The 27832-nt window shown below is 42.2% G+C and overlaps 1 protein-coding gene across 1 annotated transcript in view; it reads right to left on the minus strand.

The window, feature by feature from the left end:
• LOC126248332 (uncharacterized) overlaps positions 1-27832 on the minus strand; it is a 245567-nt gene that overhangs the window by 36179 nt on the left and 181556 nt on the right. Inside the window, exon 4 of the mRNA XM_049949226.1 lies at positions 15327-15653. Within this exon, the coding sequence (XP_049805183.1) occupies positions 15327-15653 (327 nt within the window). The remainder of the gene's footprint in view (positions 1-15326; positions 15654-27832) is intronic.

Below are 27832 nucleotides of genomic sequence, written 5' to 3' on the forward strand. Positions count from 1 at the left end.
ATGATTGAAAAGCCCTGGGATATCATACCAGTTCCCCAAAACTGGGAAGGTGCTCATCTCCTGCCCAGCATCACTGCTGTCTTTTGGGGTGTGCATGGGCTCACAGTGTAGAGCTGTGTTATACTTAATGGCAGGATACCATGCGTCACAGTCCTTTCCAAAACGCCTTCACAGGCACTGAAAAAATTGACAGGACCTCAGTAGCCCACATTCAAGTTAGCAATGCTGACTTGTGAGTTCCTCTGACCAAAACAGCAATCACAGAGTACTCAAATGCAGCTGCAGGACTGACTTGGTGATCCGTAATAGAGTGGGTAGGGGTACTACAGCTGCTAGGCTCAGAGCAATGTCAAAGCAATGTCTCATGCCATATTGGTCTACAACAGTTGCAACACAGTCCAGGGCATGGCTGTAAGGCACACGTGCTGGTGTCATCAATCTGTACCACATTTATGATGATGATGATGATGACAATGATGATGATGATGATGATGATGATGACGATGGACCCAGCAGTGGTGATGTTGGCAGATGTGGCAAATACACCATAAATATGTTATAAATCCGTTCCAGTGCTGTTGCAGGTGCAAGCCTGCCGCCCATAATCTCCTCCACATCACCTGCACAGACAGAAGGAAAATATTAAATTTCATGTGTAATTTAAAAAAAAAATGTACTTAAGTAGGCTTCTATAGTAGTTTACTCACCTTCTAAATTAGTATTGTCCAACTAACCCGAGAAGCTCCTCATCACATGGTTATTTGCAACAATGTCTTTTAATATCATATTCTGTCAATCCTTCACAATTACGAGATGCTCCATGGCACAGTTGCATTAGCAAATGAACAGGTGTCATCAGTCCATGCCACAGTGATGATGACAAACCAGACTATGGTGGTGATTGTAGGCATGGGAAGTACATCATTGACAACCTGGGCTAGGGTGCCAAAGACATCCTCTTGTCAGGTCATGGAGTAGCTGCTCTTGCAGACAATCTCCAAGTCCACACATGTCCATCCCGCCAGCAGCAGCAGCAGCAGCAGAAGAAGAAGAAGAAGAGGAAGAAAATTTTCAGAATGCAGAACTAATGAGCACTTACAAACAGGTAAAAAAAATCATTTTGAATACATACCTGTAGGATCACTGGAGTCAAATTGGGATTGCTTATTAGCCCCTGATGAGCCATCATTTTCATTATGTTGTTTCATCCCTGCTGATTCTAATGGTGCTGTTGATGTTGCTGCTAGCAAGCCACAGACTGGGATGACTCCTCACACCAAAACAACTTCTATTTATGGCCAAAAATCACATTCCTTTGCTTATTTCAGCCAATGGGAGAGAAGTATTCATACCTCCAGTCACGCGGTTTTAGGCATGAAGGTGCTTGCTGCCGGCTAAGCATATGCCCCCAGCATGTGACATAGCTTCCACCAGTGTTTATAAATACAGGATTATATTTCAGTGCAAGTATATAGTGGTCCACCATATGAGCACTGTCTCCACTATTCAAAGAATAGGAGGAATTTACCAATGCTCTGAGACACTGTCTGCATGACAACCAGCATGTGCAGTCAACTACCAATGCATTGGACACCGATGTCAAAGAATACCATACATATTTTGGTAACATGCTTTTTGCAGGTGTTCATTAGCACAGAAGCATCAGGCATCACTCAGAATCCAATATGCATTGCGACTGCAATAATATTAATAACAGTAATGGAAGGTAATGAGATTAATTTTTTCTCCACTAGCGAGGGGTCATGCGATCCTTGCAGACTGACCAAAGACATTGAGCAGCTGCTATCATGGCTCTATCAAGCCATTACCAGCCACTGCTTTGTGTTTTTAAAATACATATAACGTAAATGTTTTTACCAGTAGCATTCTGTAAGCAGGGTTATTAAACTGTTTTGTGGTATTTTATATGAGCAGGAGTTTATGTAATCAATATCCACATTAAATAATTTAAATTGTAGACAGATGAGTAACATTCTGTTTTAGATCCTCGATGATCAAACACAGTTTAGTTTATTATCCATACGGATAGCAGTAACGACTACAGATGACAGCACTTTCAGTCTTAATCTCAAAGTGTGAGCATAATTACACCGTGTGTGTGTGACCCTCCAGACTTTGCTGCAATACATCCAACAGGGGTGGCCGACGTACAGCCGTCACCTGCGGTCTCCGGAGGTCCGCGCTTATTGGCACTGCTGCCAGGACCTCACTGCCAGCGATGGCGTCCTCCCCATCTCAGGAGATGCTGATCGTTGGATGGTGGTCCTGCCTTCCTCTCTCCACCAACGTGCCTTAGAACTCCTTCACGTGGGACACTGGGGTGTTGTCTTGACTAAGCAGCTGGCACGCCAACATATTTACTGGCGGGGGATGGATGCCGACATCGTGCGCATGGTGGCCGACATCGTGCACATGGTGGCTTCCTGTCCGTCGTGCCAGCAGCAGCAAGCAGCGCCACCATGCCGCCTCGTCCCATGGCAGGATGCTCATTCTCCATGGTCCAGGTTACACCTCGATTTCGCGGGTCCTTTCCTTGGATTTTCCTGGCTTATCCTGGTTGACGCTGGTAGCGGGTTCCCTTATGTCTCCCGCATGACCTCCAAGATGTCCGCCCAGACCATCCAAGCGCTTTCCCACATTTTTGCAATTGAGGGTCTTCCAGAGACGCTGGTGAGTGACAACGGCCCTCAGTTTACCTCGTCCGCATTCAAGGCTTTTTGCACAACCTTGGGCATCCGCTTGATTCACACCGCTCCTTTCCACACAGCGTCCAACGGATTGGCCGAACGGTTAGTTTGCACCTTCAAGGTCCAGATGTACAAGCTGCACCCTCTCCACTCCCTGGACGATGCCCTTAATATCTTTCTGTCTTTCTACCGCTCCACCGACCAAGAGGGGTCTTACCCAGCCGAAAAGCTTCATGGCCGCCCTCATCGCACTTCCTTGTCCCTCCTGTATCCCCCTTCACCTCGCCCGGCGCCCCCGCACTCGCTTTTGTCCGCAGGATCCAGTCTGGGCGCTGGTCTTCACCCGCAACCATTCCCGGTGGGTGCCCACCTGGATATCGGCTCTCCTCGGTCGGGCGATGGCGGCTGTCATTCTCGACGATGGGTCTGTCTGCAGGAAGCACATCAATCAGTTCCGCCCTTGGTGTGGGATGCAGCCCGCTCCACCACCCCCGCAGATGCAGCCAGAACGCGGGGGGGTTGTTCCTCCTCCCCCCGCAGCCACCACCACCTCCGCTGCCTCTGGCTCCGGCTCCGCACCCACCGTCGTGTCCACCATCTCCTGGATCACCATGGGCGGTCGCTCCTGAGGAGGTCACTGCACCATGGACCTGGATGCCTCACCCAGGCCAGGGTTCTTCTCTCCCGTCGACCCAGGGCCAGACGTCGATATGGGCTGGCCGCCCACTCCGGCCAGTGGGGGTGGGGAGGGAGGTCTGCTGTGGCCTTCTCCACCAGACATCACAGCGCATAGAGTATCAGCAACCAAACTGACAGCCTGAAGCAACGGTTGCCCACCTGGCAGGCACCGAAGCACTACACAACCGACAGGCAATATTGATGAACGGCCACAACAACAACCACAACAACAACACCACTGCAAAGACACCAGCGGCCACCAGGGGCCACTACTGGTCCACATAAACATAAAGAAGAGGTTGCTGCAGATCCCGGAACTATTTTCGCATGTCAAACCACGTGATGGAAAATAGTTCTGAGGTACTCATCGGCCGAAGAGCTATAAAGGCCAGCGCTAGGCCACACATCGGCAGTTCATTGACCACCAGCAGACATGGATAGCTGCTGCCCCGGCAGCCCGGCTTGGATCTTCTTGCTGATCTCTGGATTAGGCTTGGTATATCGGAGAAGTCTCTGGCAGAGACTAGTAGGAAATTATTTCAGTTATTTTCTATATTATTCTTGTATTTAGTTGTGATTCGAAGACGGATCACTGTTTTGTGTTGGTGTTATACTTGGAGAATTTGTTTTGGTTAATTGAACAGTCCAATAAATTGTTTTCGGACTTGATCGTTAGTTTCTTCTGCTTACACAGACATAGCACACACACACACACACACACACACACACACACACACACACACACACAAATGGCTCTAAGCAGTATGTGACTTAACATCTGAGGTCATCAGTCCCCTAGACTTAGAACTACTTAAACCTAACTAACCTAAGGACATCACACACATCCATGCCCAAGGCAGGATTCGAACCTGCGACCGTAGCAGCAGTGTGGTTCCCGACTTAAGCGCCTATAACTGCTTGGCCACAGTGGCTGGCACACACACACACACACACACACACACACACACACACAAAATAGTATACTTACAACCACACTTACTTAGACTACAAATGATATCATCTGAAGTCTTCACACATATATTTTTGTCAATGATATGGTTAATTGGCTAAACTGTATTTAAAGTGTGGGGTCTAATGCAGATTATTATTCACCTGTCTGCAATTTCAATTATCTAATGAGTAAATCAGTTACATAAATTTTCAATAGTGTAAAATTATTACTCTACTAAACACCAATACTCAGCAAATAAGACCAAATTAAGCAGAAGTATTATAAGAAATCAGTTAAAAGTTAAGTACATCTTGAAATAGAAGCTACTGGAAACCAACAGAAGTTTCCATTTTGAAGAGAGGTAAATGCATAAATGAAACTCAGTTCATCTGCAAGTATCTTATGTTCACTCATAAAAGACTGTTGTCTGTTTCAAGGTACAAGATGGTGCATCACTGACAAATTATTCCTCAACTGTCCACATGTTACATAAAGAATTCCAAAAATATATAGCAGGTTACTAATCACAAAATTGTATACCTGAAAAATTAACAAATTATTTAACTGCTGTAATATATTATACAATACTTAAATATGTATAATATGAAATATTACATATTCTGCACAAAACACAACCTCATGTCTAACAACAACAACAACAAAAACTTTGAAAAATGTTGAAAATTGCTTACGGATGTCTCTAGTGTGCATTCTTTGATCTTACTCTAAAATCAGTCACTAGGCTGAATTATTTGGTAAGAGGTTTTCTAGTCTGGAAGAAGATCCTGTGAAACTGGAGAATGATATGTTGAAGAGTGACAGACTACTTAATAAAGGCTATGAAAGAGCAAATAATGTGTTTCCAGTGTTTGTGAACTATTGTACGCACCAAAGAGTAAAAATAGTGTAGGTAGCATGCACATTTAAGTTGAAAAGGAATGCAGATAGTACACCACTCCATCATGCTAGGCTTGCTGCAAATGGATTTACACAAAAGTTAGTTCGAGATTGTGGTGAAACCATTTCCACCAGCTGTGAGTTGTGAGCTCTTAGAGCTCTCGTCAGTTTGGCTGTAAATCTTGATGTTAAGATTAAACATTTTGATATTATAATTGCTTTCCTACATGGGAACTTGAAGGAAACCATTCTCATGAAGCAACTAACCTGTCCAAGGAGATTCACATTTTAAAACAGTCAGCTAGGGAGTGGTAAGTCAAAACATGCACTTGTAGATCTAGGTTATGTTGTAAATACTGATAAATATTGTGCGTTCATTAAAATGTCAGGTAAAAATTGTGCAATTGTTGCTTCGTGTGTAGATGATTTTGATGTCTTTTGCAATAACAATGTGATGAAAGAGGAGTTGTATTAGGGACTATCTGAGCATTTTGAAGTTAAAGATCTAGAAGATGCATAGTCCTGTATAGGCATGTGTATAACTAGAAACTGGTAGAAAGGTAATTTAGAACTTGACCAGTGCATATGTGCTGAAACTCTTTAATATGTTTAATTTCACTCCTACAGGAACACCAATGGAGGCTGAATTTAGGCTTTGGCATATGGAAAGTGATAAGCTTAGAGTGCCATATCAGGAACTTACGGGATGTTTGCTGTATGTCAGTACCAGTTCATGACCTGACATATCTTGTGCAGCAAGTGTTTTACTCGAATATAATTGTAATTTAACTACTATTTATTAGGGGACAGCAAAAAGAAAACTTGATTGTATCAAGGAGACTACGAACTGTGGCATTGTGTGTAACAAAGGGAATTTTAAAGATAGCATATAAATGTTTTTGTTACCTCAAATTTTGTTGATAATTTTACTATGGGGTTGTCATAATATGGGAAAGTTTTTTCTGTTGGCAAAAATTATAATTTCCTCAGAAATAAGAAACAGAAAGATGTTACCACCTAAATTACTGAAGATGAATACGCAGCTTTAGACTCTGCAGCCAAAGAGGCTGTATATTTGAGGACAATTGTTAAAAATTAAGCATCAAAATCCTTTAATTGTTTTTCAAGACAGTTGAGTTCCATTAGACTATCACAAAAACCTGTGCTACATTCTATATTGAAACGTGTTTGTGCCAATGGACATTTTACTACACAATTTATAAAAAAAGTGAGATTGTTTTTAAGTACTTGACATCAAAGGAAACGCCTGCTGATGTACTAGCTATACCATTTGCTACAGAGCAACGCAGGTATGTTGTCCCCACATAAGATAGTGTTATTATGTTGGTAATGTAGCACACTATTTCAACTTTGTAATAGTCTTCTGAGACATAACAGAGTATCTCTGTGTTGTTGCCCCTTTGTCAACTGGGTACGTGATGCAATGCTAATTTGTGCATATAAGTATTATGAACAGTGCAAGTGTTATTGATCTTTACCATCATAAATACCAATACATTCTAGCAAAAAGCATACTGATAATGGTGTGTTTGGCAAAATCTTTAATTCAGTGTATCACTTAAGCTACACATTTTCATAATACGCAAATATAACTTGAAAATACACAAAATACAATACATTAACTTCTTAAACACTGCTCAGTTTGCTTATGGCCAACACAATGATGGACAAAGCCCCACACAGATGAAAATTTTATCTCTAATCACAAAGAAAATCCAATCATTGCACCAAAACAAAATAGGATTTAAAACACTGTCTGTATTACTTATCAAAATACATAAAGATTTCGTTCATAATAATACAAAACACATATGGGTTACTTATTGGTACTACTGGTCTACCTTACATGTTGAAGTGAACTTGCTGATGACAATAGTTTGATCTTCGTACCACCCTTTAAAGAAAAATTGTCTTTGTTATTTGCTCTATAATAGTAGGGAACACATATGGCTCACTTATTGGCATTACTGAGAAGACCAGTCACAACTTGAGAAAGTACACCTGCATTTATGTTGACTCAGCAAAATATGACATGCCTGGAGTTTGTGCAAGCCTCTACATGTCTGAGGAGGCACACATACATTTATGTTGACACGGCAAAATATGACATTTGGAGAGTGCATCAATGTGCATGTGCAGACCTCAGCTCATTAACACCAGTGATTGCCTTACGCTGTCACAGAGTGGAAACTACATGATAGCCACACCTGAATTTAATACACATATGTATGTGTAAGAAATAAGTGTTGCTATGCTTTGAACTACCCACTTTTGTCTACTTTTCAAAGTGAGGCAGGGTATAAACTTTATTTTGCAGCACAAAATGTTTCTCATCTTGTGTCCATCATGCTAACTTATACTGATGCATGGAGGAGACTTCATGATATTTTGGTGAAACAACATACTGAACAGTAGTTTGGATAACTGAGTTTAATACACGTTCACTGACAAGGTGCAGGTTTTTATACCACAGCAACTAGTACCAATGAAACTGTAACAAGTTTCCCCATACATCACCTTACATGTGACATGGGACAGGTTGTTAAACTGTAACAATGAGCCCCAACAAAACTGCAACAAATTACTCCATGCATCACCAGCCATGTGATATGGGGCAGGCTTTTACACTGTGACAACTAGCCCCAATGATTTTTTTAACAAAGTTTTGCATACATTGAAAGTGTATGATATAGGGCAGGTTGTTACTCGATAATAACTGGCCCACAATAAAACTGTAATAAATTACCCTATACATCGCCATTTCAAAACTGTTATTCAGTAAGCTATTTTATTGAAGTTTCATGTAGTCCCCACTGTGTGACAGCATCAGTCAGTTAGTCAGTGTCATGCACCTTAACCATTAAGTTAGATCAGTAGCACCAATAAGTGAACCATGTGTGTTTTTTCTGGTATAGAAGAGATCTTCAAATTTTCTCATATTTTGATATGTAAAACAGACAATTTTCAGTGTTATTTTATTCCAATTCAAAATCGAAATTTTGTTTATGATCAGAGATTGAATGGTCCCCTATGTGGAACATAGTCCATCGTAGTCTTTCACAAAAGCAAACCAAGCAGTGTTTACAAAGCTAACAATCCTGTTAGTGCATTCTAACGCTATACTTGTGCATTAAAAAAATATGCAGTTTAAGCAGTACAATACATTAAATACACACACCATAAAAAGTTTTGCATCACCTCACTTCCAAGAGTTCCGGAACTTGTACAGAAAATAGGAACAGAGACCAACATAAACATAATTTCCACACATTTTATTCCTCATGAAAACCATGCATTACATGTTGGACCACCATACAGCGAGACCTTCAGAGTTGGTGGTCCAGATTGCTGTGCACACCGGTACCCCTAATACCCAGTAGCACATCCGCCTGCATTGATGCATGCCTGTATTCATCATGGCACATTATCCATATGTTGATCAAGGTACTGTTGGTCCAGATCACCCCACTCCTCAATGACAATTCAGCGTAGATCCCTCAGAGTAGTTGGTGGGTCATGTTGTCCATAAACAGCCCTTTTCAATCTATCCCACGCATGTTCGGTAGGGTCCATGTCTGGAGAACGTGCTGGCCACTCTAGTCGAGCAATGTCATTATCCTGAAGGAAGTCATTTACAAGATGTGCTCGATGGGGGAACAAATTGTCATCCATGAAGATGAATGCCTCACCAATATGTTGCCGATATGGTTGCACTAATGGTCGGAGGATGGCATTTAAGTATCGTAGAGCCATTACAGCGCATTCCATGACCACCATCGGTGTTCATCGGCCCCATATAATGCTGCCCCAAAACAGTAGTGAGCCTCCACCTTGCAGCACTCAGTGGACAGTGTGTCTAAGGCATTTAGTCTGAATAGGTCACTTCAAACATTTCTCCGACGATTGTCTGGTTGAAGGCATATGCAACACTCATTGATGAAGAGAATGTGATGCCAATCCTGAGTGGGTCATTTGGCATGTTGTTGGGCCCATCTGTACCATTCTGCATGGTGTTGTGATTGCAAAAATGGACCTCGCCGTGGCCGTTGGGAGTGAAGTTGCACATCATGTAGCCTATTGTGCACAGTTTTAGTCATAACACGACGTCCTGTGGCTGCATAAAAAGCATTATTCAACATGGTGGCGTTACTGTCAGGGTTTCTTCGAGCCATAATCAATAGGTAGCGATTGTCCACTGCAGTAGTAGCCCTTGGGCAGCCTGAGTGAGACATGTCATCAACAGTTCCTGTCTCTCTGTATCTCCTCCATGTCCGAACCACATCGCTTTGGTTCACTCCAATTCACCTGGACACTTCCATCATTGAGAGTCCTTACTGGCACAAAGTAACAATGCAGACATGATCAAACTCCAGTATTGACCACCCAGGTATGGTTGAACTACAGACAACACAAGCTGTGTACCTCCTTCCTGGTGGAATAAGTGGAACTGATCGGCTATCGGACCCCCTCCATCTAATAGGCGCTGCTCATGCATGGTTGTTTATGTCTTCGGGTGGGTTTAGTGACATCTCTGAACAGTCAAAGGGACTGTGTCTGTGATACAATATCCACAGTCAACATCTATCTCCAGCATTTCTGGGAATCAGGGTGATGCAAAACTTGTTTTTGATGTGTGTATCTCACCAAAAGGTATCATTTTTAGTATTCTTTGTTGGGCTCAAGTGTCAGAAAATGTGACATTGGTGGATAAATATGCTACAGATATTAGTATTGTTTAGTAGTTGATTATGGAGATATGTTCTGAACACTAAATGTCGAAATCTTCCTGAAAAGATTGTTTTCATACACCAGTGAAACATAACCACAGGTAGGCCCAAGTTCAAAAGTAATAAAAAAAGGCTATATTAGCCACAGTTATATTTTTCCAGTGTAAAACATGATGTGTTATCCTTCCCAGTGCCCCTAAAATGGTGTTTTGTTAGGAAAAGAAACTTCATTTTTGTACCACTAAGAGCAACTGTCAACTAGTACTGCCTTGCCTGTTTAGCGTATTATTTTAGCCACTTGTCTTTTGTATTGTCATAGATGTCAAGTGTATCTTAACCTGGAAGTTACACTGCAATAGCATTGTTACAGTTGTTGCTCCCACTGTCAGATTATGTCATACACACACACACACACACACACACACACACACACACACAATTTGAATTCTGAATGCCTGTTTGTTTGTTTGGATCCATCAACTATCATTGCCCCCCCCCCTCTCTCTCTTTTTGTGTGTGTGTGTGTGTGTGTGTGTGTGTGTGTGTGTGTGTGTGTGTGTGGTCATGGCCAAGTTGGCAGCTCTGGGGCTACATAATACCAATTGTTTTGTTAACCCAGTTCAGGTCATTCAGATACTTTTCAGGATGGCGGCTCTGGTGCCACATACGGATTGGTTGTTTCATTTTAATTGCTGGTGAAATACTCAATTCTGATTGGAGGAGACAGGAGGGTGTATGATGTCATGTGGTCAAGGACCTTTGCCTTTCACGGGTGATTGCTCTATCACTGAGTTACCCAAGCACGACTCACGACCTGTCGTCACAGCTTCAATTCTGCCAGTACCTCGTCTCCTACCTTCCAAACTTCACAGAAGCTGTCCTGCGAACCTAGAATTGGTAGAGCACTTACCCACGAAAGGCAAAAGTCCCCGAGTTCAAGTCTCGGTCTGGCACACACTTTTAATCTGCCAGTAAGTTCCCTATCAGTGCACACTCTGCTGCAGAGTGAAAATCTCATTCTGGAAGGTCATGAGTTAACCCAAAGGTCAGTTTTCGTCCAGTAAGAAGGTAGCTCTGCAACTGATTGTTTCTGTGTACTCTGGGTGCTAGAGTAAAGTTTTTATATACCATTATCACACTTCCTGCCACTTTACCACATAATATTAGGAGAGATCTATAATGCTGTGTATCAATCGAACTGCATATTTTCATATTCCCAAGTATAAATACAACAACAACAACCAAATATGGCCCATTAGCTTCTTAAGCATTGAAATCAAGACGGTGACTGGTCAGTTTGCTTCTGTCAGCCAATCACAGTGACCACAGGAGCCATGCTCTAAGTCAGTCAATCACTGTGAACAAAAGACACATGGTCTAATCAGAAAATCATGTGTCTTTATCATTGTGTGAATACATGAATTAGATACAGACAGTATAGGAACAAGCAAAGCTATGCCTTCACATATAATTTTGATTGTCACAAAACTTTGAATGCTTATTTTTGTCAGGGATGTGGGTATGCCAGCTCACATTGCTGTCAGTGAAACAATAACATTGCTATTCTCAGTTGTTTTTTCCTCTGAATACATCACAATATGCATATCTCTATTTCAGGTAGAGGCTGAGAAACTTCATGTGAGTGAAGCAATGAGATATTTATTTTTCGTTGTCACAAATATTTGGATGTTTTCTTTTGAATATGTCATGATTTCTGAGGGCATGGTTAGGATGGGACCCAATAAAAAGCAGCTTCAGTTGTCAAAACAAAAACCTGGTTGTGGTGACAGACTGATATCAAGCTTAGTCTGAGATCTGACAAGAAATCCCTTGAGTGCAAGGTCACGAAATGCCAATGACATTTACAACATTCAACATATCACATATTGTCTACCATGAAACCACAATATTGGCTGTTAATGGCAACAGGGATGGGACTGAAGGTACCATATGCTGAGCACAGCATGAAGCTAAGGAGTGTAGTTGAACTGCTTCATCAATGAATAACTCACAACAGTGTTACAATGTTAGTGGTGTTGATACAAAGCAGAGCAATGGAAATGATAAACAAAGCAAACATTGCATTACATCTACAACAACACTTGCTGAAGTTGATATTTCATCTGAAAGGAACCCATGGAATTTCATAGAGTGAGAAATAAGTTTCAGATGAAATATTAGCATTTCTGCTAGTGGTGTCATATATACTCGACTGTGTGGACAATGTACATGAGGAGTACAATGATGATGGTACATGCTTAGCAAATAAAAATGATACTGAAACACATTCCAAGTCATGTTGTTCATCATCATTGTTGGACAGGGAGCCATAAATCCTGTCTCCAGTGAAACACAGTGAAGGAAAACTGTTGTCCAATGAGCAGATACTAAAGATAATTACATACATGGAAGATCATCTGCAACATAGTAAAACAGCAATTATGAGCAGATTTTAAATAAGTCTGCAGCAATATGACCATGCAGTGCATAAGAAAAGCTATGGATATTCAAGGGAGGACAAAAACTAATGTTTATGTGTTTCAAGGATGCTTAATACTATTTACCCGATGTCCGTGATAGTGACCTACTAGGTCATGCACATGAAATTGTGCAAGACATAGATTACAGTGATTTCAAGGGAAGCAGTGAATGGCTACATAAATTCAATCAGTGATACAGAACTGGAAGACATGAGATAATGAAATTTCAAACAAAGCATCAACTTGACGATGCACAGTGAACTGCTGAATCAGCCCAAAGCTTTGTAGATGAGGTAAACAAACTTATCCCATCGTTCAGTTTGGAATTTGTTTTCAAATTTGACCAATCAGAATTTGAAGAGGAAATGCATATGAAAGGAACCCTGGAAATTAGAGGTACCAAGAGAGTTGTGTCAAGATTAACTAGTATCAATGCCTTAATGCATTTGTATACAATTATGCTGACTGGTAATCCTGGATGGTAAATTGGCTGAAAAGTTATTTATTGTGCTGCAAGAAGTTGGAGCTTCTCTGGCCCCTATGATTCTTTCTCATGTGCATGATCTTGTAAGGGCAGTGGGGAATATTTACGTCACAGCAAGCAAGAATGGGAAAATGGGAGTAAGTGAACTAAATCTATGGTATGAGCACTGATTTTGGCCAATAGCTGATCATAATAACTTCCTTTTGTTTCATTCCTGGTCTGCGTATGAAAATCATACTGCTTTACAGCCAACATCCCTCCTGAAAAGTGTGTGACAGTGCAATTCATGCTACATGGAACTACTGGACAAATTCAGGCTCTGGATGTTTGTTTTTTCCATGCCTATAAAACATACTATCTGATCATCTGCAGCTATACCTTAAAGGATAGCCAATTTCACTGTATGCTCCATGAGAGACTGTTTCACATTCAGATGCATGCCATCACATTCAGTCAATTCTTATTATCTCATCATGACAATATTATTCTATACACATTCTTTAAGAATGGATACCAAGCTGAAAGTTCTGCATGGTTTGTAACTCCCAAAGACTTCTCCTCTGATCTTGATGGTGTGAACCTTTGTGATCACTGTGGCACTCAATTATTCATTTGGTGTTCATGGTGGAAGTTAATGATTTGTTTGGAACATTTTTTGAATGTCAACAATATCCATTTTCTGAAGTGTAATACATACATCCCATAGAAGGTTGATCTCCGCACCTCCCAGACATTCATTCTCTGTCACCCTCCTGATACACATAGTGAGTCATTAGGAGCTAATATTGTTCCTGTCATAATTGTTAACAGAATGCTTTCAAATGAGCCTTATTAAAGAATGAACTAACAACCTCACACTCAAGGGATTCCTTGTAAGTTAGATTGTAAGACAACAGTTTGGTTGTGAGTTGAAGAAGCAAACAAATGTGGAATCAAAAACTCTGGTTCTGTTGACAGACTAATATTTAGCTTAGCCAGAGAGCTACATTAGGTTGGAAGGTAACAGTCTGGTTGTGAGTTGGTGAAGCCAATGAATGTGGAAGGAAAATCCTGGTTGTGGTGAGGGACCGATCTGTAGGTTAGCATGCAGAAGTGATATTTATATTTCAAAGAGTGTGTTTAGACAAGAATGAAACAGCAGATCTTAAATTGCTGTAAGTTAAATGAGCAACAGTGACATTTATATTCTTGTGTGTCACAAATATTTTGCTACTTATTTTCAAACATATCATGATTTACACAGATGCAGTTTGGCATGAAGGTAAGAGTACAGCTTAAAATGCTGCATGTGAAATGAGCAGCAACGATATCTGCTCTGTTGCTTGCCACAAATATTTAGCTCTTTTTTATGTTTTGTTATCCTCTCATCCTCAGTTGCATGTAATACTGTGTTGATAAGTATAACTTTAGATCCATTGAATCACAACTGAATAAAACACATTTTTCATGCCTTACACCTTTAGAGTAAAACACATATAATTACCAGCATGATATTTCGAAATATGTACCAACTGGTTGACTGGAACCCATGTCTTGTGCTCTGAGAGCTTTTAATGCTAATATTCCATATCTGATGGATCTCATATTTATACTTGCATATTACAAAAATATGCAATTTGAATGATGCATTGCATTAAAGATCTCTCCAAAATGCATCATTTTTGTACAATCTGTTGTACTACACTGGCAGGAAATCCAAGAATGGTATATAAAAATGTTATTAGTGCTACTACTTTCTATTATGAAATTATATTTATTTTTCCTCATGCTCAGAAGCACTTCATGTTAATGTTACAGCATTGACTACTGAGATTCAGCACTATTTTGCCATCTTCACTGCCCACCACAAAATTCAATAGCTATTACCACTGAGGGGTCTGAGATTGGTGTATGGATGGTGTATGGATTTAGTGAACTTTTGCCCCATATGAAAGATCCAAAACTAGGCAAGAGTATGGACATGAAAATACTCTTTAGTGACATATTAAAGGAGAGGAATCAGGTAACAGCTAGACATAAATTCTCATTGGTGTTTCCCTCTATTCATTTATATCCTTTTTATTTCAGCTATAGCAACTGCACCCATAGTCCACATCTGCAACACATCCATCTAACAATTTCTTTTCAGCTATAAATTCTCTTTTCTGGACACTGGTGTAAACTGCCCACTAGATATTATTCTTATTTATTTACTTATTTCTGGACCAGTATTGTGTCCATGTCCATCATCATCTAAACCACCTTTTGTCACATGACCAACTGTCCTCTCAGAGCATAGTGCTGTAATACGTTGAAATTTTTAGGAAGATAATTTATATGTTACAATTATTTCTTATAAAATAATCTTGGAGCATAATGGCAATGAAATATAAATGTTACCTCATTTTGTTTGTTTGACTCTTCTTGTTTCACAAGACCTTTGATTGGATAAAAATAATAATAATATCCTGGTATGACCCCACTTGTACTTGCAGGACCATAGTTTTGTAGCAATTTACTTAGGTCCTGAAGGCCTGATGAAACTTGAGGATTCTTGGCTACAATATCTGTCAAGCCAGACAGGTCAAGGGTAGCACCTTTCTTAATGGCTGCTTGATAGAGTGCTGAAAGCTCCTCTTTTGAGAGAGGTGGTGCAGGTATTCCAACAGAGCTAAATATTCCATGCTGGTTGTTAGTATTTGAATGTAACCCATATGCCAGTCCATCCTGAAAATTAAAAATTAAATGAGAGATCAGCCAGAAATTTTGTAATTTAAAATTAAGATAACAATTGCTGTTACTTTATATAAAAATAAATTTTCAACATGATTACTACTTTAGTACAAGTGAAAGTAAAACTCTTCACAACCTGAAGATAATTTTGAATACCACAATTCTATATTAGGCATGTTCCAAATGGAGATGGTAGGCCTTGCCCTCCCCTGCTTTTGAATTTATTTATGCAGTCTGGTTACAAAAGGACCTACAGTTTAACATGGGCTTTAAACCAAGGTGCAACTTTTTCATTTTAACAAATCGTTGCCTTTAATTTAGATGCTGCATACTATGCAACTGTAACACATGGTGAATGTCACCTGCTTCTCACAGCATTTTAATAATATTTAATTCATTACTGGATTCGCTCTCTGCTTTCTTTATTGGTGGCCTGCCTGTAAAGGGGTCATTTCCTTGTTCTTGCAGCTCTTCTGTCACATGATGTACTGTTTACAGCACCAGAAAGGAGTCACTACTCAGGGATAAGTGCACAAACTAACAGACCATTCTGGCAGACCAAAGATACCATCAATATGATGGCATCTAGAGAAATAAACAATGAATGATGTCACTAACAGTATGAAAACATGACTAAATCAAATCCAATCAACTAACATGGCTTCAATGGGAATAATGGGTTTTAAGTGATCATATTCTTGTTATTAACACTTTCAAACATATTAGAAACTTAAGAATATTGTACCATGGTGGGGCAACAAGGGTGTTCGTCAGAGATGTAAATGCAACTGAGGTATGCTCAATAGAAATGAAACACAATATCAAGTTGCATTTGTCGGCTTTCTCACAAACTGTCACCTTCAAACTAATGTAGACCTTTGGCTACACTGCATAGAAGTCTGTCACCACAACTTTATTTATTTATTTTTTTTAAATAGTTTTTCTCATGATACATTCACTGGCTTTGGCAATTCACAACCACACTATCATTTTCTAAATTAACATTGACCTCAGGATACATTACAGATCAGTTTATCATCACAACTCCCATAGTAGGAAGGCAGTATAGATAGTGGTCTCATTGGTCAAAGCAGAATGGCAGTATCATTATATTCAATGCACCCATCATTTCCACTAGACTTGCAAAGCATGGCTGAAGCCACAACCCACAAGAACTAAGCAGCATATTGTAAACAGGACATATGTATGACATGTATAGCTTAAATATACAAACAAATGCTGTCTGTATAACATATGATGTCATAATACAAAGAATTTATGAATCGCTTGGTTCTTTACTAGACCCATGAATCCCTTTGTAATCTTCAACCACCTCCAGCAGATTTGCCATTTCATCCACCAGTTCCTGAGACATGATAATTGTTTCCTAGGTGAAAACAATGTTTCTTTGAATTAGCCAATCATTTCCAAAATACTATATATTTTTAATGCAAAGAAAATTACCTTCTATCTAGAAAATTAAGACTTAATACATCATTAAATGGATGCAGCCCAGAAGTAACAAATTACTGGACTGGTTAGATATAACCTATTCTTATGAATGAATGTAACTGATCACTCCTTTATTTGGAATAACATTAATTAATCCCGGCATCCTCAGCATCGAAGTCAATGGATAAAAACTGTGAAAGGCTTTGAGGAGTAGTGGAACATGCCTTAGAGCTATGGAACATATCTTAAAGCTGTAGGTAGTAACAACAGAAATTACTACACCCGGAAATAGCAGAACCAATATTTTACTTATCGAGGTTTTTTTTAGCATGACACTGTTAGAACTTGCTAATGGTAATTATTTCTGCATTTGCGCAAAATGTTGGCTCTCAAGGACACATATCAGCTGGCTTGATGCTAAAACACACTTCATTCTGAAAAGACATTTTGAGTTACATTTCACAAATATGTAAGGAGGCATCAGAACCAAGGTATGTGCCTTACACATAAGTTGATCATCTCAATAGTAATACTATTACTAATGATAATAATAATTTTATAGTTATTAGGCCATTAAAGTAATAGACAGTATCATATATATAGTACAGTGCAACCAATAATTCAAAGAATAAAGTTTGTTATTAAAATTCTGGTACCGAAAGCAGCGGGTTTTGAATTTGCGCCAGTCGGCATGGAGCTCGATTGCGATTAGAGGTCTCTACAGCTGTTGCACCATAAGCCACAGCTGCTCATGTTCCTGGCTGGCATATAACATGGGGGCACCACGCTGGAGCACGTGGTTCCAGGAGCCAATAGTGGCATACCTCATCCCAGATATAAGTGCCTGTCTCTCACTCAGCTAGGCACTCTGAACTTCGTGGAGTCTAATCGACCTCTCGAGTGTATTTACACTACTTCGCTTTCATTACTCAGTGGACGTTGTGGATTCGTTTGGTTGTCACCCTGTCGCATCTCATGTGTTGTCATCATAAGGTCTCACTCGGTCATCCGTCGTTGTTCGTGTCTGTCCTTTCCATTCATTTGTTTGTTTGCGGGCTGTTCTCCATTTGGTCCTGCCTTGCTTCTTTCTCTACCAACCATGTTACAACATTTTTGGCGATGAGTTAAATGGTGGTAGTTGTTAGCATGGAGGCAAAGTTGGTCTGTCTTCTGGAGCAACAGCAGCAGCTCCAGTTTCACATCTTACAACAGTCGCTGCGGTTGCTAACAGACAAAGTCAATGCCCGGGACGCATTACCGTAACAGCTTCCGAGTCCTTGGGTGTCCGATGCTTTCCCATGTCCACCGTCATTCCCACCTTTTAATGATGCCAAAGAGGACTGGGAAACATACTTACATCGGCTGAAACAACACTTCACGGCTTTTCAAGTCACAGATGACTCCTTGTAGATGTTGTTGTTTTTGTCTTGGGCCTCCACAGACACTTTTTTCTTCTCCGCAAGTTGACACCGTTGTCCAATCCTGTGGCTCTCTATTTCCAGGAGATATGCCTTTTGCTGACAAACTATTATTCCCAACACTACCATGTGGTCGCCTCTCGGCTGGAGTTCACAATAAACAGCCTGGTCAATCGTATCGCTCCTGGGTCACGGACTTACAGGGTCTCAGCTATCGATGTGATTTTACTTGCACCAATCAGCAGTGTAAGGCTTTGTATGCAGACTCCCTGATCCGGGATGTGGAGGTTCAGCCGGCTCCTGATCCTGAGGTCCACACTGCGGTGTTGAAACTCGATAACCCCTCCTTGGAAGAGATTCTTCGCATTGCCCAATCCTTTGAAATTGATCAAGTGGCTAACGAGTGTCTTATGGCGCGGCTGCAGGTGGTAGCGATCGAGGTGTCTCGGCTGGTTCCACCCTTGCAATGGCCGATGGAGGCCGGCACCATTGGGACTCCTTGTTGTCCGAAGTCTCTATATCATCCGCACCTCTGGTCGCCCCTCGTCGCCGGTCATATGGCCCACTTCCATCTTGCCCACAGTGCTTTACCACACATTCTCGAGTTGATTGTCCACACCGCTGGAAAACGTGCACACTGTGTAACAAGGAGGGCCACATCTGATCGGTTTGTCGTAGTTGCTCAACTCATTCCAGTCATACCGCTCCTGGGCCTCAAGATACTGTTCATGCTCTGCAGTCAGTCATCCCACAGGATGATCCGTCAGTGTGGAAGCTTTTCCTCACACTCCGCCTTTTCACTGAGAACGTCCATTTTCAGGTTCACACTGGGGCCGTCATCTCCTTGATTAGGATGGCGACATATAACCGGCTGGGCTCTCCTGAGATATCACCTCCCTCTCGCCGTTTGGTCACCTATGGAGATGGTTCCATTTCCCTTTGTGGGCAGTTCATCATTGAGGCGACACACACACGTGTTCCCCGGCTCCTTACCCTCTTTGTTGTTGACCATCCGTCGGCTTCGAATATTTTTGGCCTGGATGCGTTTCAAATGTTTGGTTTTAAATTTCCAACGAAGTTAAGGTTGTTTCTGCGGCTGTTCCCTTTCAGGACTTGGACAATCTGTGCTCCGCTTTTGCGTCATTGTTTGCAATGGATCTCGGTTGTGCTTCCAATTTTCAGGCGCACATCACCCTTCGGCTGGATGCGCAGCCTCGCTTTTTGTGGGCCTGTCCCTTCCGGTGGCCTTATGGCCGGCAGTCAAGCAGGAACTTGATCAGCTCCAGGCTGCTGGCATTCTGGAGCCTGTGACTTACAGTGCCTGAGCGATACCATTGGTGGTGATACGGAAACCCAATGGGTCCCTTCGGCTGAGTGGGGACTTTGGCACTACTGTCAATGCTCAGTCCCTTGTCGACACTTACCCCATTTCCCGACAGGAAGACCTCCTTGCCAGGCTTGCCAGGGGAGAGTATTTTACAAAGATCGATTTGGCTGAGGCATACCACCAGTTACCCTTGGATGCTGAATTCCAGAACATCATGGTTATTAACATGCCTTTAGGATTGTACAAGTACAAGCACCTTCCCTTTGGTGTCTCTTCAGTGCCAGCCATTTTCCAGTGGTTCCGGGAGCAGCTTACATGGCCTATCCCCACCTGCGTGAATTATCCGGATGACATCTTGGTTACCAGGCATTCCCGCCAGGAACATTTTCAAAACTTCAGCGCCTTATTTCACGCTCTGAAATCTGCAGGTTTATGCTGTCGGCTGGACAAGTGTTGCTTTTTCAACCAGAAGTGGAATACTTAGGCCACTGGCTTAGCAAAGATGGCATTCGCCCTTCAGGTTGTAATGTCGCGGCCACTGAGTCCCTTCCTCGTCCCAAGGACTTATCTGACCTCCAGGTGTTTTTGGGCAAGGTTACTTATTACTTAAAGTTCTTACCCCAGGCTGCCTCCATTGCTCAACCCTCAATCACTTGCATCGCAAAGGGGTACCTTTTGATTGGACTCCTGCCTGTTATAACGCTTTTCTCCATTTAAAGGCAATGCTGAAGTCCACCCCTTGCCTCACTCCCTTTTCTCTGGACCGACCCTTGGTTGTAGCGGCTGATGCGATGGCATATGGCATTGGGGCCGTCCTTGCACATCAGAATGCTGATGGCTCAGTACTGCTCATCACTTATGCATCTAAGACGTTGACCCCCGCACAACGAAACTACTCCCACATTGAAAAGGAGGCCCTAGCGACCGTGTTTGCCGTTCACAAATTTCACACCTATCTCTTTGAGGCAAAGTTCACCCTCCTGATAGACCATAAACACTTAGTTACACTTTTCGGACCCCACTCTCACCTTCCAGAGTGGATGGTTAAAGTCTCCAGCGTTGGGCGTTATTTTTATGAAATTACGCTTGCACCATCCGGTATAAGCCCACCGCCCGACATGCTAACACAGATGCTTTGTCTCGTTTTCCAGCAGGCCCTGATCCTGCATTTGACCAACAGGAGGTCCTCTGCTTTCACGTTGATTATGCCTGCCGGGATGTGTTGGATGGTCTGCCTCTTAAGGCTGCTCACACTGCCACGGCTACCTGCCGAGACCCTATCTTGCGGCACGTTCTCCTCTATGTGGTATACGGGTGGCCCTCCTATCTTACTCGTTGGATGAGGACCGATTTCAACCCCTGGCACCACCTGTCCCACAGGCTCTCAATAGTTGATGATGTCCTTCTGTTAGCCTCGGAGTCGGCTTCCCATCGGGTGGTCATCCCTCCAGATTTGTGGTATTAATTTGTTACACCGTGGTCACTGGGGTATGTCCCGCATCAAAGTTTTGGCTCACCAGCATATGTATTGGCCTCGCATCAATGGCAATATTGACCATCTGGTCCGCAGGTGCGCTGTGTGTGCCAGACCCCTCAGTCGTTCGCACCCTGGCCTGTGCCTCGCCGGCCCTGGGATCGCATCCATCTCGATTTCGTGGGCCCGTTTTGGGGGTCCATGTGGTTGACTATCATTGATACCTATTCCAAATACCCATATGTTGTCTGCATTGCGTCCACCACCACAGAGGCCACACTCATGGCTCTGGCCTAGGTTCTCGCCATAGAGGGCCTGCCTCACGCATTGGTCTCCGATAATGGCCCCAATTCACGGCATTCTTCTTCCACGAATTCTGTTGGGCCAACGGTATCAAACATATCCGTAGCCCACCTTTCCACCTTTCCTCCAATGGCATGGCGGAGAGGTTGGTCCGCACATTTACGCAACAGTTAACGAAGGCGGTCGAAACATCTCCGACCACGTCGGCCTTCACTCTATTTTTGAGCACCTATCACACCATGCCAATCAATGGACATAATCCAGTGGAGGTCCTCCATGGGTGACAGCCATGGACCCTGCTCCATTTGCTGATGCCGTCCCACTCCCACCCCCACTCCCAGCCCTCTCAGCGTTATGCCCCCGGCACGTCAGTGTGGTCCCGCTTTGTACAGGTGCCAGCTGGGGTGGACACCTGCCACAGTTGTCACAGCCCATGGGTGGCGTGTGACTTTGCTATCTCCTTCGGGTACGTCCGTGGTCCTCAAGTCTCCCTGTGGGCCTGCCGCCGGCCCACCCCACCCCAGGTGGTTCGGCAGCTCACTCCGCCGCCCTGGGCTCTGGGTCGGCCGTCATGGACACCTCAGACGTCCCTTCCTCCCCACCAATGGCAGTTGACGAGCCCGAATCTTCTCCCAACCATCACCCACCTTGGCACTGTCTGGGTCTTTTCTGCCCCTACGCACAAGTTTCAGGGGGCAGGGATCTGGTACCAAGCGCCACGAGTTTTGAATCCATGCCAGACAGCATGGACCTTGAGCACCACTAGATGTCTCTACAGCTGTCGCACTGTAAGCTGCAGCTGTGCACGTTCCTGGCTCGTGTATAACAGGAGGGTGCCATGATGGAGCACATGGTCCCAGCAGCCAATAGCGGCATACCTTATCCCGTATATAAGCTCCTGCCTCCTGCTCAGCTAGGCAGTCTGAACTTCGTGGAATCTATCGACCTCTTGGCAACAGACAGCGTATTTACAGTACTTTGTTTTCATTACTCAGTGGATGTTGTGGATTCGTTTGGTTCTCTCTGTCACCCTGTTGCTTCTCATGTGTTGTTGTCGTAAGATCTTGCTCGATTTTCCATCACTGTTCATGTCTGTCCTTTTGGTTCATTTGTTTGTTAGCAGGCCGTTCTTCGTTTGGTCCTGCCTCGCTTTGTTCTCGACCACCCCGCGACCAGAACGGTTGCAGTTACAACAAAAATAATATTAGATTACTATCAACAACTTCCTTTATCTTATAGAATGGTTGGGCAGCTAACCAGTCATGCAGTGTATGTTTTGAACTTTTGTTCAGATAGCTCTTTAACGTTTTGTGAATTTGTGCCCCACGAGTTCGTAACTGCTAATTTATTACAGTCATGATTTTTTGTTCACCAACCAAAATCTTGCAGTTTGCCTTTTATGAGTATGAAGAACCAGTAATCAGCTTTTTTCTGCTGTATTAATGCATCAGCACACAACTAGAATTTCCTCATAAAATAATACCTTATGATACTATGCTTTGGAAAAATTAAAAATAAGATGTTCCCACATGTATTTCAGATAATTGTATACTATATAATGACTTAATCTTAACAAATAAGTTACTCTAGATAACTTAACACTAATATATTTTACATGTGGACACAAGATCATTTATCATCTAAATATACCACCAAAAAGTTATTGTAACTTCATCATCTGTGAGGAGCTTGTCTCTTAGAGCAAAAACCAGCCATTGATTTTTGCTATCATTCAGCAAGAATCTACTGGTTCTAGACCAATAGGATGCTGGAGTAGTTGTCATTTCAGCACAAGGCTATTGTGATCATTACTATTGTGAAGAAAATTTGTGTCATTGGCATGTAGTGCCAAACTGGAACTAATACATGAGGGCAGGTCATTAATCATTATTAGAAACAGGGAAGGGCCCAGCACTGATGACTGTGGAATGCCCACCATAACTTGTTCTGTACAGGACATTTCTTTGCCAACATGGACAACTTACTAGTGGTTCTGAAGATATGATTTTAATCATTTAAGGCTGTTATGTCTAATGCCATGGAAGTCTCTTTTTTCCTTCAATAAGTGGTGTGTGTTCCATACAGGCCTTGCTTAAATCAAAAAAGGTGTCTTGAACAAATCTTTTGTCCTCATACACTTGATGTGGTCTTTCACTATAGAGTCTATGGCATCAGCATTTGGCAGTTTTTTCCTAAAGCCATGTTGTGCTCCACTAATTGTTCCTAGATTTTCGAAGTAAACAGATAACTTTTGGTAAAATACACTGTCCAGTGCTTTAGAAAAGTTGGGACTACAGACACTGGCCTGAAACTTGGAGGAGAGTCTTTATCTTGTCTTTTGTATGAAGGAACTTCCTAAGACAGTTTAAGCTCACCAGGAAAATATCCCTCCCCTAGACACTTGTTTATACAATAATTTAGGGAGTACCTAATACAGTCTAATACTTTATTCAGTAGGTTGCAAGATATGTCACATGCAGGATATTTTGCAATATGTATTACACACTTGTAAAGGTTGTAGAGGGCACTTAGTAGATCAATTTTTACATATTAACCCATGTCTGAAAACGTCATCTGACAGTGCTACAGAGTCAAAAGTTATAGGTGCCAGCACCTGTGAATGTATGTATGTACAGGGTGAGTCCATGATGAGGATAAAAACTACCAAGGATCACGAAGAAGCATAAATGTAGCAATTTAAGATATGGGTCCTCGTACTGGAAACAGACTCAAAACTTATAACCGAAAACCATTATGATACCTCTGACAATTGAACACATGTACCAGTACTGGTGTTGCTGAGAAGTCTATTAAACATGGGTTCTAAAATATAGCCATGCGGGATTAGCCAAGCGGTTAAGGCGCTGCAGTCATGGACTGTGGGGCTGGTTCCGGCAGAGGTTCGAGTCCTCTCTCGAGCATGGGTGTGTGTGTTTGTTTTTAGGATGATTTAGGTTAAGTAGTGTGTAAGCTTAGGGACTGATGACCTTAGCAGTTAAGTCCCATAAGATTTCACACACATTTGAACATTTTCTAGAGTGTATACCTTAAGAGCTATGAGCACTTGTTCAACAGAGGAGATATGTTTCACACTAGTGAAGATGAACAAGTGCTCATAGCTCCTCAGCTATGCATTTTAAATCCAATGTTTACTACACATTTTTTTCTTGTCTTTGTCCATATTACCACCTCTGAAAGTTGGATACCCTACATTCTTAGCAACAAAGTATCGATACATGTATTCCACTGTCAGTGGTATCAGAATGATTTTTGCTTTTAACTTTCGACTCATTCATTTCTAAACCAGGGACCCTCACCTCAAATTGATACATTCATCTGTTTCCACCATCCTTGAAAATGTGTAACACCATTGTGGAATCACTCTTTATTAACATACATTTACGGTAATGGTGCCTATAACTTTGAGGCTCTCTAGTGTTGCCGGTTGACATTTCTGTGCTATGTCCATGAGTAGCCAGATACTGGTGCACACATCAGAAAAACAGGAGAGAAACTCGATGACTCAAGGTGCGAAGGCCACCTTCAGATAACACTCAACCCATGCCGGAGTTGAGCAATAGGGCTGGCTGAATGGTGGACTGACGAGCAAGTCAATATCAACCTATGCAACAACAAAGTGTAACAACCTTTCAACACAGTGCTGTCAACAAGTTAAGTGTGAGCCACAATCCAAATCAAAACCAAAGAAGAAAACCAATAGATCAGATTAGATTAGATTAATTATTCATTTCATAGATCCATAAAAGAGGGAATCCTCCTGGGTGTGGAACATGTCAGATAAACACATTACAAAAATGTAATTAGAAAAACTTGAGTTTCGTTAATTTTAATGATCCTCAGTCAATAAACAGTAAAATTATATACATGAATTAAATTTAAACTTCTAATATTTACACGTTTAATACTCACATCTGCTTTCATTAAATCCATCATTCAGACATTTGCTAGTTTCTTGGCTATTACAACCAAGTATTGTCAAAAATTAAAGTAAATTATTCATTTCAGTGATCCTCAGGTAAGAACAGTCAGATTATGTACAAGATTTAAAATTAAACTTCTACTATTTACAGACTTAAGACCTACATTTGCTTTCCATCATTCCCACAGTAGGTAGTTACTTCGCTGTTACAACCAAGTATTGTCAAAAATTAAAGTATAATAAATTTTCATTAAAATGGTCCACTGCACTTGTTGAAAAACTCATGGATGGAATAGAAGGAGTTGGCCACCAAAAATTCTTTTAGATTATGTTTAAATTGTGCCTTGTCTGAAACTAAACTCTTAATGGTTGCTGGCAACGTATTGAAAATATGCGTTGCTGAATACTGGACTCCTTTCTGGGCAAGAGTAAGGGATTTTAAATCTTTATGTATATTGTTCTTATTCCTGGAATTGATACTGTGTACTAAGCAGTTAGTTGGAAAAAGAGATGTATTATTTACAACAAACTTCATTAAGGAATAAATATACTGAGAAGTTGTAGCTAATATTACCAATTCTTTGAAAAGGTTTCGACATGATGTTCTTGGACTTACATTACTCATTACTCTTATTATACGCTTCTGTACTCTAAAATTTTTTTCTCTGTTTGTGGAGTTACCCCAAAATATGATACCATATGACATAATGGAGTGAAAATAAGCAAAATATGCCAGTCATCGACGAGTAGTCAGTAGTACATAACACACAAAAAAGACAAAGTACATAACACACTGAGCAATCAAAATGTTGCAGTATTTATGCCAGCTGCAATGGGCACTATTGGCCAGTGTATTCACGTGATGATATGGTGTCCACACTCACTAGGCAAGTGCAGCACTGTGGCAACACTGCCCACTGCCCTCTATTGTCCATCAAGGTCCATTTGCTCCAGCAGGCATTCAACTTCCACATAGCCTGATACTAGTGATACTAGATCCCCCCCAAAACTGGTGCATAGATTAGAGATGGTGCCCGGGAAGGTGGAACATAGGTACAGGTGAAGCTGCAGTCTCATCAACTGTAGGCTGGAGGGACGGGGGGGGGGGGGGGGGGGGGAGGAGAAGTGCAGTCAGCAGTGTCAACCAGAACAGTGCTGGAGATGGGCATACCAGGGGAATCACTGATCTAGATGGCGGTGGAAGAGGAGACTGCAGAGGAAATGGCTGTGTCCGAGGCCAAAGCTGGCTGTGGTTATGGCGCTCAAGGCCCTTCTGCATTTGGTCCACCCATGTGTAGACACTACTGTTGCTGGTGTCCAAGCCTCGGCACTCCCATAAGAATGTGCCCACACTGCTGGGCAAGGAGTGTACAACCGGGAGGGACATGAGAAAGGTTCTGATAGCACCAGTGTCAGCAGATGAAGCAAGGTCCAAAGCCGGCGCCCATGGAGGTGGCAACACTTGTTCCAGGTGCATGCTGCACAACTATGAACCATCTGTTTCCAAGGGTGGAGCTCAGTCATCAGCTGAGATAATGGGGCCAGCCATGGATTACTTAGTGATGGACCTGTCGCATGGTGGGGCCCCAGCACATTGCACCAGCAGCGCACATGTACGCAAGGGAAAAACTGTCCAACATATGTTGTCGTTTGACATTAAGCAGGAGACCTCCTGTTGGTCAAAATCAGGGTCCAGGCCAATGTGTCACCAATACAATGCTGGGTTGTCAGCTTGTGCTGGATAGGCACTGAGAAACAATTCCTACCACTGGAGGTATTGTGCTGTTCATTCTGGGAGGCTGGAGCGTGGCCTGAATAACATCACCCACGGCTTGTGATCCATAATTAGAGAGAACTGTGTTAAAAAGGTTGACATGAAATTTCTTGACTGTGAAACTGTTGCCAAAGCCTCCATTTTGATCTGGGAACAGTTGCACTATGCGTATGCTATGGGCTGTTCGGAACCATCCCTATTCCTGTGTGCCAAGATCGCTCCAATACCATAAACAGACACATCAGCTGCCACAACCAACAGGCAACTGGGAGGAAAGGGCGTGAGGCAGGGTGCAGATGTCAGCATGGTTTTCAGTTTGACAAAAGGCACAAGGGACCTCCTTTCTTATGCAACTCATTGAGAGGTTGTGCATTGTGGGCCGTCTGGGGTAAGAATTTAGCATATAGTTGAGCTTGCCCAAAAATGCTTGTAACTCAAGTAAGTTCACTGAGCGAGGTAAAGAAGTGATGATGGCAATGTTCTGA

Source organism: Schistocerca nitens, chromosome 3 (assembly GCF_023898315.1).
Source record: "Schistocerca nitens isolate TAMUIC-IGC-003100 chromosome 3, iqSchNite1.1, whole genome shotgun sequence".
Taxonomy (NCBI): Eukaryota; Metazoa; Arthropoda; class Insecta; order Orthoptera; family Acrididae; genus Schistocerca; species Schistocerca nitens.